At 43.3% G+C, this 12283-nt stretch overlaps 1 protein-coding gene across 1 annotated transcript in view; it reads right to left on the minus strand.

Moving 5' to 3' along the window:
* Positions 1–6312: 6312 nt before the first annotated feature.
* Positions 6313–12283, minus strand: part of LOC121540606 (potassium voltage-gated channel subfamily KQT member 1-like) — a 327632-nt gene continuing 321661 nt past the window's right edge. Inside the window, exon 20 of the mRNA XM_041849609.1 lies at positions 6313–7053. Within this exon, the coding sequence (XP_041705543.1) occupies positions 6877–7053 (177 nt within the window). The 3' untranslated portion in view covers positions 6313–6876. The remainder of the gene's footprint in view (positions 7054–12283) is intronic.

A 12283-nucleotide genomic window follows, 5' to 3' on the forward strand; every position in this document is an offset into this window, starting at 1 on the left:
ATGTGGGGGGGGACATGTCCCCCGTCCCAAGTGAAAGTTGCGCCACTGACTGTAACCTAGAAAAGCAACGGACTGCCTCTGTCTCCTGGCCTCTTTACATAACATGTGTGCACTACCACAGACCTCTCCTCCTCATGCGCCTCCTTCTCCTCGGCAACTGCTGTTGGCTTACTTGGCCAGTCTTGGGTGGGGTTTGCCCTGGCCTGGACATGAAGCAGATCAGCGTGGGGCGTTGCAGAGGGATCTTGAGATCTGGTTGTTGTTGTTGTTGGCTGTTGAACCTGGTCACTGGGAAGGACGAACACCAGACATATGGCCGAAGGAAATCTCAGAGGGCGAAGGTCACAGAGGGTCAAACTAACCCTTTAACCTCTTGGTGATTCATCTCCCAGGGGTGATGTAGCAACTAGCTATACCGACCACAGCAGAGGTCAGAGCTCATGCACTGTATTGGTTCGTCTTGTAAATGATTACATGGAAACCATTATCCTGTGCTCAGCAGAAGGGGGCTGGGGCGAGGGAGGCCTCTCTTTAAGTTGTACTGGGTCAAAGGCCAGGTTCCCTGAGGACAGTACTTACTGCGGCCTGCTTTATACATTACTATGTTACACATTACGTGAATGGTATATGCCATTTTTATTCCCCTGTACTTGCTTTTTTAGTGTGAAGCACAGTGCACTGGCTTTGTCTGACATTTATATATTTTGATGGAGCCCTTGGGTGAGGGGACTTTGAATGGGAATTTGAATTATGCTTCAACACTAACAGTGGCTGAGAAGACTCAGTAGCAATAAAAACAACTGTCTTTAACCCAACTGTTGCCCTCCACTATTTAGGGACTCTCGATGGAGTGTCTAACATCAGCTGCTGCTGATACTGTTTGTGTCCCTCTCCTACATACACATAATTCACACACACACATGCAGGCACACACACACAGTCTCTCTCTCTCTCTCTCTCTCTCTCTCTCTCTCTCTCTCTCTCTCTCTCTCTCTCTCTCTCTCTCTCTCTCTCACACCTGTTCTCTGGTATCTGCTTTCATATGTCGTTGATGGGCCTCCATGGTGCCTGCCTACCAGACAGGTGGCCCTGCTGGGGCCTCACTGTGGGCTAGCGTGGCCCCTCAGGGTGCTGCAAGGCCCCTCAGTCCTCCTAGTAGACGTAAAAACCATATTGCATGTCTCCACTGTTCTCAGTCCAGTCTAACATGCATAAGGAGTGCTCACCTACAATCTAAGGTTAGTGAAGCCTACATGACTACACAGGAAAAACATTTTTGGGAAAGGAATGAAATGAACCCAAAGTCTACTTGGTAGCTGGCAGTGGTGCATCGCCACAGTATACTTCACGTGATAACCCATTGAGATAGATATACAGTAGCTTTCTCAGATGCCGTAACATTCCATCATGAATATGGGGGTATAGGGTATATATGAGGGTAAATATGTGGGTATAGGGTTTACATACACTAAGTTGACTGTGCCTTTAAACAGCTTGGAAAATTGACATTGACATCATTTGAGTCAATTGGAGGTGAACCTGTGGATGTATTTCAAGGCCTACCTTCAAACTCAGTGCCTCTTTGCTTGACATCATGGGAAAATCAAAAGAAATCAGCCAAGACCTCAAAAAAAATGTGTAGACCTCCACAAGTCTGGTTCATCCTTGGGAGCAATTTCCAAACGCCTGAAGGTACCACGTTCATCTGTACAAACAATAGTACACAAGTATAAACACCATCGGACCACGCAGCCGTCATACCGCTCAGGAAGGAGACGCATTCTGTCTCCTAGAGATGAACGTACTTTGGTGCGAAAAGTGCAAATCAATCCCAGAACAACAGCAAAGGACCTTGTGAAGATGCTGGAGGAAACAGCCGCTCAGCAAGGAAGAAGCCACTGCTCCAAAACCGCCATAAAAAAGCAAGACTACGGTTTGCAACTGCACATGGAGACAAAGATTGTACTTTTTGGAAAAATTTCCTCTGGTCTGATTAAACAAAAATAGAACTGTTTGGCCATAATGACCTTTGTTATGTTTGGAGGAAAAAAGGGGTACTTGCAAGCTGAAGAACACCATCTCAACCGTGAAGAACGGGGGTGGCAGCATCATGCTGTGGGGGTGCTTGGCTACAGGAGGGACTGGTGCACTTCACAAAATAGATGGCATCATGAGGAAGGAAAATTATGTGGATATATTGAAGCAACATCTCAAGACATCAGTCAGGAAGTTAAAGCTTGGTCGCAAATGGGTCTTCCAAATGGACAATGACCCCAAGCATACTTCCAAAGTTGTGGCAAAATGGCTTAAGGACAACAAAATCCAGGTATTGGAGTGGCCATCACAAAGCCCTGACCTCAATCCTATAGAACATTTGTGGGCAGAACTGAAAAAGCGTGTGCAAGCAAGGAGGCCTACACACCTGACTCAGTTACACCAGCTCTGTCAGGAGGAATGGGCCAAAATTCACCCAACTTATTGTGGGAAGCTTGTGGAAGGCTACCCAAAACATTTGACCCAAGTTAAACAATTTAAAGGCAATGCTACCAAATACTAATTGAGTGTATGTAAACTTCTGACCCACTGGGAATGTGATGAAATAAATAAAAGATGAAATAAATCATTCTCTCTACTATTATTCGGATATTTCACATTCTTAAAATAAGGTGGTGATCCTAACCAACCTAAGAAAGTGAATAGTACTAGGATTAAATGTCAGGAATTGTGAAAAACTGAGTTGAAATGTATTTGGCTAAGGTGTATGTAAACATTAGACTTCAACTGTATGTGAAGGTATAGGGTATGTGAGGGTATAGGGTATACAGTATATGAGGGTATAGGGTATGTATGGAGGTATAGGCTAGGAAGTCTCACTGACCACGCAGAGCTACATTCTATTCAACTTTCTTCCTGGCTCTCTCTTGATGTTCCCTTTTAGCTTGTGTTCTTGCTCTTGTGTTCTTCTGACATCAAACCCTTGTTTGAAGTGGGGAGTCAGAGATGAAAGTAAAGTAGCAGGGTCTCAGTGGTATATAGAGCTGAGCTGGCTCAGTAAACAGCAACTAGACCAGGGGGAGACCCTGATATAAACCATGGGAGGACAAAGGCAGCATAACACCATGGCTAGGCTGTAGAGACAAGGCTCTCTGGGTAATTGAAAATGGCTCTGGTCTGCTCCTTTACTCTCCCCACCCCCTCCCAGTCCTCCTTCTCCTGCCCTCCTCCCCTCCATCCACCCCTCCCTAGAGACCTCTCTCTCCCCGCTCTGGCCATGCTGTTCTTGGGACCTCCCCAGTATTTCTTGGCCTTTGAAGGGAAATATAATTGAGTGGTAATTTGAGACGTATTCTCTTTCTTTCTCTCTCTCTCTCTCTCTCTCTCTCTCTCTCTCTCTCTCTCTCTCTCTCTCTCTCTCTCTCTCTCTCTCTCTCTCTCTCTCTCTCTCTCTCTCTCTCTCTCTCTCTCTCTCTCTCTCTCTCTCTCTCTCTCGCTCTCTCTGTCTCTCTCCCACATGCCTCCCTCACTCCTCAATGGTTATGGTATATTGAAGATCAAAGTAGGCACGGGGATTTTTTGATTTATTTCTCCGTCCTCTGATTGCAGTGTGAAAAAACAATGTGGGATTGAGAGGCCATGGCTTACCTTGACCTGATGTGGCCTGCAAATAAAACAGACAGCCAAGAGAGAATGGTTGAATCCAAGGAAAGGAAATTATAGACAAGATTAACTGGTAATCAAGACACACTGAGCCCAAGGAGAGCCCAGAAAATGAAATGAAATTGATTTGTATGTACACCAGACTTCCAGAGGGTTGTGAATATAATTTACAGTCATTCCAATCCATTTTACAACACTTCTCTTTGTTTCTCATCATCACTCTGCAGACCAGGAGTATTTCCAGGTTGATCGTTCGTTCCACATCATAATAAATACAAGTCAATGTTACTATTTACAACTCTTATAAAACTGTACAGGAGAATGGTCAGACAGCCAGATGTACATGGAGCAGTTATCTCAAAGAAACTTTATATAAAAAGCAGCCTGTTATATAAAATACATACTCCTAATCTTCAACCACGGCAAAATAAGAAAACATACTGAACAAAAATATAAAGTGTTGGTCTCGTGTTTTTCCGCTGAAATGTTTTGCACAAATTTGTTTACATCCCTGTTAGTGAGCATTTCACCTTTGCCAAGATAATCTGGCTTCTTCACCTGCAGGATTGTCTGAGACCAGCCACCCGGACAGGTGTGGCCTATCAAGAAGCTGACTAAACAGCATGATTACACAGGTTGACCTTGTGCTGGGGACAATAAAAGGCCTCTCTGAAATGTGCAGTTTTGTCACACAATACAATGCCACAGATGTCTGAAGTTTTGAGGGAGCGTGCAATTGGCATGCTGACTGCTGGAATGTCCACCAGAGCTGTTGCCAGATAATTTAATGTTAATATCTCTACCATAAGCCACCTCCAATGTCGTTTTTAGAGAATTTGGCAGTACGTCCAACTGGCTTCACAGCCGCAGACCACGTGTAACCACACCAGCCCAGGACCTCCACATCCAGCTTCTTCACCTGTAGGATCGTCTGAGACCAGCCACCCGGACAGCTGATGAAACTGAGAAGTATTTCTGTCTGTAATAAAGCCCTTTTGTGGGGAAAAACTAATTCTGATTGGCTGGGCCTGGCTCCCCAGTGGGTGGGCCTGGCTCCCACGAGGGTGGGCCTATGCCCTCCCAGGCCCACCCATGGCTGCGCCCCTGCCCAATCATGTGAAATCCATAGATTAGGACTTTATTTATTTATTTCAATTGACTGATTTCCTTATATGAACTGTAACTCAGTAAAATTGTTGAAATTGTTGCATGTTGCGTTTATATGTTTGTTCAGTATATATCCTAGTAGTGCAGTGTTTTTCTCTTCCTCCCCTCTGTCTCTCGTTCCACCCCTCCTTTGTGTTGCCATCTTTTGAGGAATGTGCACACTATAATTATGGAAGGGATTGCATACATAGCTTAGTTATTGTTTTCTATTTTCAACTGGCTGAACCCAGCTGGATCCTGGCCATACGACAAATACATGGAGTAAGAGCAAAAAGAGAAACATTATTTATATTCAACGCTTTAAAGAGCTTTAAAGTCAAAGCTGAAGTCGAAGCCTGGTACGTCTCTCTCTCTCTCTCTTAGTGGTAGCCTGATATTACAGGCCCTTCACACTGAATTATGGAGTGAGCCGCTCAAAGCCTACTGTTTAAATTGTACACATTTTCCAGTGTTTCTTTTCATTAGTCAACTCACATACATTGTTATCTCCTCTTACCAGGAATTCAGCACTTAATTAGCAATAGACAGAAAAATAATCATCACTCTAATGGGGCAAATTAATTTCAAATTGCACATAGCAGTCCAAAGAGGGAAAATGAAAGTGTTTTAGCACTGAGAAGGATGGGTGGGGGGTGAAGTGGTTCATAGGAATATCCTAGTGAAAATCTTGGCACAGGGTGTTGAGTCAACTGCAACTTCGTACCGTAACTCTCCGTACTGTTCTTTCCCTCACTGTATTTCTGTAATACTGCATTCTGCCTTGTCACGGCTGTTCTGCTATTTTTATTAGCTTAACCGTAGCCGTAAATCAGTGCCAGATTAGTTCCTGCAGAGCTGTTTCACCACTATACTCTGCTCCAGCAGCCCCAGCCACTAACAGAGGCAGACCTGGGCAAAGTCAACAGATAGTCTCCTGGTCCTTCTCTATGTCACTCGATCACTCCTAACAAACATACGCCAGCACCTAAATACAGTAAGGTGAGATGAATTGGTGGCTATATGGAAATAGTGGTGCTGTATTTTGGTTTGAATGGTGCCAAGATCAGGATTTGAAGAATTATTCTGTTAGACTGCTGGTCTCCTCATTCTCTGTGCTGTACCCTTTAGCGAGTGCTTTAGCGCTTTGACTGCTCAATCTCCAAATAATATCATTAGTGTGATGGTTTGCTTGGAAATAATATTTCAGTGCTTGGATGTGCCTCGCTGAATGAATACAGTTGAATACGTTCTCATATCTTACGTGATTATGTGCAGAGTAGTGAAAGTGTCAGGCTAATCTTATGAAACAAAAAGGAAATGATGTATGCTTTCACTACAGTGTATGCTGTGGAAGGTTCAGTACATTCTTAGAAGAAAATGTGCAAAAAGGGTTCTTCGGCTGTCCCCATAGGAGAACCCTCTGTGGAAAGGGTTCTACATGGACCCAAAAGGGTTCTACCTAGAACCAAAAAGGGTTGTTCAAAGGGTTCTCCTATGGGGACAGTCGAAGATCCCTTTAAGGTTCTAGCTAGCACCTTTCTTTCTAAGAGTGTAGCACGTTTTCATAGTGCTGATATTACAGAGGGAGAAAGAGAGAAGAAGCTTCTGAAGAAGAGGAGGACTCCATATGCCTTTCACCATGATGGGGGGAGGGAGGATGGACGGCATGCCTGTATGTCTCTAGCTGTCAGTATACTGCTGTCATGTCACCTCTCATAGTTTTCTGTAGCCCTCACTTTCAGACAAGTACGCCTCTTCACCAGAGGAGAACAGAAGCAGGAGCTGAGTTGTTCACGTTCTCTCTTTAAGGTCAGCGGTCAGAAAGAGTGATGTAAAGGTTTTGGGGGTTGTAAAACAGAGTGTAGCATGGGACACTATAAGTAGCCAAACTACGCCACCTCTTTAATAAGGTAAGAAGAGTGCTCCCTTTTCTTTATTGGAGTCTGACCTCCTGGTCAAGCAGCTGACAATGAACTTTAAGATGATTTCCTTTTACATTGCAACTGATATCTCACGGTTGGTCCTACAGTCTCTGGTGGTTCCATCACTGGCGCCTGCCTGTCCACTGTGACATCACCGTGCCTCGTCCAAGCTGACGCCCATGCTCTGACGCCTCATGACACTGATGCGAGAGGTGTAGGGGGCTGGGAGTAGAGGGGCTTGGGGCCTCTGGAGCAGCTCTGCCTTTGGTTTGTACTGGTCCACCAATATCTTCAGCACCGCCTCCATCTTATGGTTCATCTGGTCCATCTATTTATACAACACACACAGCAAACAAAGGCACGTGTTTTAGGTTATAGATGGGTGACTATAGTGAGGACATTTATCAAACAACAGAGAGGGCCATGTTAAAATGTCTATTCTACTGAGCCATTTACTTTCTGTTCGTGTTCTTGTCTTTTATTATTTCTTATTGTTGTTGCATTGTCGAGAAGGAACCTGCAAGTAAGCATTTCATTGGACGGGGTATACCATGAGTATCCTGTACATACGACTAATACAACTTGAAACTTGAAACATGTTATATACACTACCAGTCAAAAGCTTGGACACACCTACTCATTGAAGGGTTTTTCTTTTTTGCTTATTTGAGTTGTTCTTGCCATAATATGGACTTGGTCTTTTACCAAATAGGGCTATCTTCTGTATACCACCGCTACCTTGTCACAACACAACTGATTGGCTCAAACGCATAAAAAAAAAGGGTGGCTATTTGAAGAATCTCAAATATAAAATATATTTTGATTTGTTTAACACTTTTTGGATTACTACATGATTCCATATGTGTTATTTCATAGTTTTGATGTCTTCACTATTATTCTACAATGTAAAACATTTTAAAAATAAAGAAAAACCATTGAATGAGTAGGTGTGTCCAAACTTTTGACTGGTACTGTACATGCGTGACTGTAGAGATATACTGCTGTAGTAATTATATGTGTGTGACTACAGTCAGTCAGTGAGGACATTTAAATGGGTGAAGCATTTGAGGAGTGTCACTGAGTTTCTGCCTTTCATTTGTCCACCAGGCCTCTAATACTGAATACACATATTCAAGTCCACACTAAAGACACACCTCTTCACACAGGCTTATCCGGATTGTTTGTAGTCTTATTTTTTATCCTCCGTCTAGTTCACTTCCCTGGTTAGTCTGTCATCATGTTTAGTGTTCTCCATGGTTAGTCTGTCATCATGTTTAGTGTTCTCCATGGTTAGTCTGTCATCATGTTTAGTGTTCTCCATGGTTAGTCTGTCCTCATGTTTAGTATTCTCCATGGTTAGTCTGTCATCATGTTTAGTATTCTCCATGGTTAGTCTGTCATCATGTTTAGTGTTCTCCATGGTTAGTCTGTCATCATGTTTAGTATTCTCCCTGGTTAGTCTGTCCTCATGTTTAGTATTCTCCATGGTTAGGCTGTCATCATGTTTAGTATTCTCCATGGTTAGTCTGTCATCATGTTTAGTGTTCTCCATGGTTAGTCTGTCATCATGTTTAGTATTCTCCCTGGTTAGTCTGTCATCATGTTTAGTATTCTCCCTGGTTAGTCTGTCATCATGTTTAGTATTCTCCATGGTTAGTCTGTCATCATGTTTAGTATTCTCCCTGGTTAGTCTGTCATCATGTTTAGTATTCTCCCTGGTTAGTCTGTCATCATGTTTAGTATTCTCCCTGGTTAGTCTGTCATCATGTTTAGTATTCTCCCTGGTTAGTCTGTCATCATGTTTAGTGTTCTCCATGGTTAGTCTGTCATCATGTTTAGTGTTCTCCATGGTTAGTCTGTCATCATGTTTAGTGTTCTCCATGGTTAGTCTGTCATCATGTTTAGTGTTCTCCATGGTTAGTCTGTCATCATGTTTAGTGTTCTCCATGGTTAGTCTGTCATCATGTTTAGTGTTCTCCATGGTTAGTCTGTCATCATGTTTAGTATTCTCCCTGGTTAGTCTGTCATCATGTTTAGTGTTCTCCATGGTTAGTCTGTCATCATGTTTAGTGTTCTCCATGGTTAGTCTGTCATCATGTTTAGTATTCTCCCTGGTTAGTCTGTCATCATGTTTAGTGTTCTCCATGGTTAGTATGTCCTCATGTTTTGTGTACTTTTATATACTTACTTATTTTAATGTGTGCTTTTATTACTTTTTATCCTTCTGATTGTCTTGTGTATGTAAAGTGACTTTGGGTTTTGTGAAAAGCGCTTAAAATAAAATATATTATTATTATTATAATATGGCCCCATCCCAATGATAGAGCTGTGGTGTATAATAATCTGTCTGTCTGTCTGTCTGTCTGTCTGTCTGTCTGTCTGTCTGTCTGTCTGTCTGTCTGTCTGTCTGTCTGTCTGTCTGTCTGTCTGTCTGTCTGTCTGTCTGTCTGTCTGTCTGTCTGTCTGTCTGTCTGTCTGTCTGTCTGTCAGTCAGTCTGTCTGTCTGTCATGGTATACCTGCAGAAGCCACTCATTAAAGCAGCTGGCCTGGCTCAATGATCCAGGAGTGGGAGGGAGGGCTCTTAGTACACACTCGCGCCCACACACACACACACACGCATGCACATGCACGAACGCACGCACGCGCACACACACACCAGGGCTGTGGCTGCATGGCTAATGTTGACATGGAGTCTCAACTGTAAACACAGGTGTGTCTGTCACCCAACAGACAGAGGGGACTCCTTACCATTACTAACCACTGTGTGTACAGCTCAGCGCCCACACCCTGAATGGCAGAGGTAAACAAGCCAGGCTGTCTGCCGACACACCTTTCTAAACATCAAATAGTTTTTACAGATCTTTATCGACCTGCCCTCTGCCTTTACATTGGAGTTACAGTGGGGAAAAAAAGTATTTAGTCAGCCACCAATTGTGCAAGTTCTCCCACTTAAAAAGATGAGAGAGGCCTGTAATTTTCATCATAGGTACACGTCAACTATGACAGACAAATTGAGGAAAAAAAATCCAGAAAATCACATTATAGGATTTTTAATGAATTTATTTGCAAATTATGGTGGAAAATAAGTATTTGGTCACCTACAAACAAGCAAGATTTCTGGCTCTCACAGACCTGTAACTTCTTCTTTAAGAGGCTCCTCTGTCCTCCACTCGTTACCTGTATTAATGGCACCTGTTTGAACTTGTTATCAGTATAAAAGACACCTGTCCACAACCTCAAACAGTCACTCTCCAAACTCCACTACGGCCAAGACCAAACAGCTGTCAAAGGACACCAGAAACACAATTGTAGACCTGCACCAGGCTGGGAAGACTGAATCTGCATTAGGTAAGCAGCTTGGTTTGAAGAAATCAACTGTGGGAGCAATTATTAGGAAATGGAAGACATACAAGACCACTGATAATCTCCCTCGATCTGGGGCTCCACGCAAGATCTCACCCCGTGGGGTCAAAATGATCACAAGAATGGTGAGCAAAAATCCCAGAACCACACGGGGGGACCTAGTGAATGACCTGCAGAGAGCTGGGACCAAAGTGACAAAGCCTACCATCAGTAACACACTACGCCGCCAGGGACACAAATCCTGCAGTGCCAGACGTGTCCCCCTGCTTAAGCCAGTACATGTCCAGGCCCGTCTGAAGTTTGCTAGAGTGCATTTGGATGATCCAGAAGAGGATTGGGAGAATGTCAGATGAAACCAAAATATATTTTTGGTAAAAACTCAACTCGTCGTGTTTGGAGGACAAAGAATGCTGAGTTGCATCCAAAGAACACCATACCTACTGTGAAGCATGGGGGTGGAAACATCATGCTTTGGGGCTGTTTTTCTGCAAAGGGACCAGGACGACTAATCTGTGTAAAGGAAAGAATGAATGGGGCCATGTATCGTGAGATTTTGAGTGAAAACCTCCTTCCATCAGCAAGGGCATTGAAGATGAAACGTGGCTGGGTCTTTCAGCATGACAATGATCCCAAACACACCGCCCGGGCAACGAAGGAGAGGCTTCGTAAAAAGCATTTCAAGGTCCTGGAGTGGCCTAGCCAGTCTCCAGATCTCAACCCCATAGAAAATCTTTGGAGGGAGTTGAAAGTCTGTGTTGCCCAGCGACAGCCCCAAAACATCACTGCTCTAGAGGAGATCTGCATGGAGGAATGGGCCAAAATACCAGCAACAGTGTGTGAAAACCTTGTGAAGACTTACAGAAAACGTTTGACCTGTGTCATTGCCAACAAAGGGTATATAACAAAGTATTGAGAAACTTTTGTTATTGACCAAATACTTATTTTCCACCATAATTTGCAAATAAATTCATAAAAAATCCTACAATGTGATTTTCTGGAATTTTTTTTCTCATTTTGTCTGTCATAGTTGACGTGTACCTATGATGAAAATTACAGGCCTCTCTCATCTTTTTAAGTGGGAGAACTTGCACAATTGGTGGCTGACTAAATACTTTTTTTCTCCACTGTATGTAGTTATACTTTCAGGAATGCATTATCTTTGGCTTAAATTAAACCTACTTGTTAACCTGATTTATAAATGTAATAATCATTGAGATACCTGGTAATGGATTCAGATAAAGTTGGAGAGAATTTAGTACATGAAAGAGTCATGGCATCTCACACAACAGACAGGCAGGTATTTGCCAACTCTCATTCCAGTCATAACTGATAGTGAGGAACTGCAGTATTTTGTCTGACATTCACATTGCAGAATCCACTGGTATGTTTGTGTATTGAGGATTGGGCTCCTCTTATCCCTCTTTTAGTGTGTATGCTTGATGGCCATGACACTTTCATAGTCCAACAGGACATTGAGCATCAGTCATTGTTCTTGGGATATGAAACCATGGATGAAGCCTATTCAATCACATCAAATAAGATCACCCCACACCAATGACTCATAGGCATCATAGATTCGTCAAAGTAGGAGGAAAAAACAAAATAACAAAATGTTAGAACAAGCCCGGATTAGACTACAAGGTTTAACATGACCTGAATAGCTGTGTTAAGAAGACAGAGCACTCGCTGCCTGGTCAGGGGGCTGAACATACACTACATATACAAAAGTATGTGGACACCCCTTCAAATTAGTGGATTCGGCTATTTCAGTCACACCTGTTGCTGACAGGTGTATAAAATAGAGCGCACAGCCATGCAATCTCCATAGACAAACACTGGCAGTAGAATGGCCTTACTGAAGAGCTATTTCTGCCCTGCTAGAGCTGACCCGGTCAACTGTAAGTGCTGTTATTGTGAAGTGGGAACGTCTAGGAGCAACAACGGCTCAGCCGTGAAGTGGTAGACCATACAAGCTCACAGAACGGGACCGGCGAGTGCTGAAGCACGTAGTGCTTAAAAATCATCTGTCCTCGTTTGCAACACTCACTACCAAGTTCCAAACTGCCTCTGGAAACAACGTCAGCACAATAACTGTTCGTCAGGAGCATCATTAACATTTTTGTCATTTAGCAGACGCTCTTATCCAGAGAGACTTACAGTAGTGAGTGCATACATTTTCGTACTGGTCCCCCGT

The sequence above is a fragment of the Coregonus clupeaformis genome, chromosome 26, assembly GCF_020615455.1.
Source record: "Coregonus clupeaformis isolate EN_2021a chromosome 26, ASM2061545v1, whole genome shotgun sequence".
NCBI lineage: Eukaryota > Metazoa > Chordata > Actinopteri > Salmoniformes > Salmonidae > Coregonus > Coregonus clupeaformis.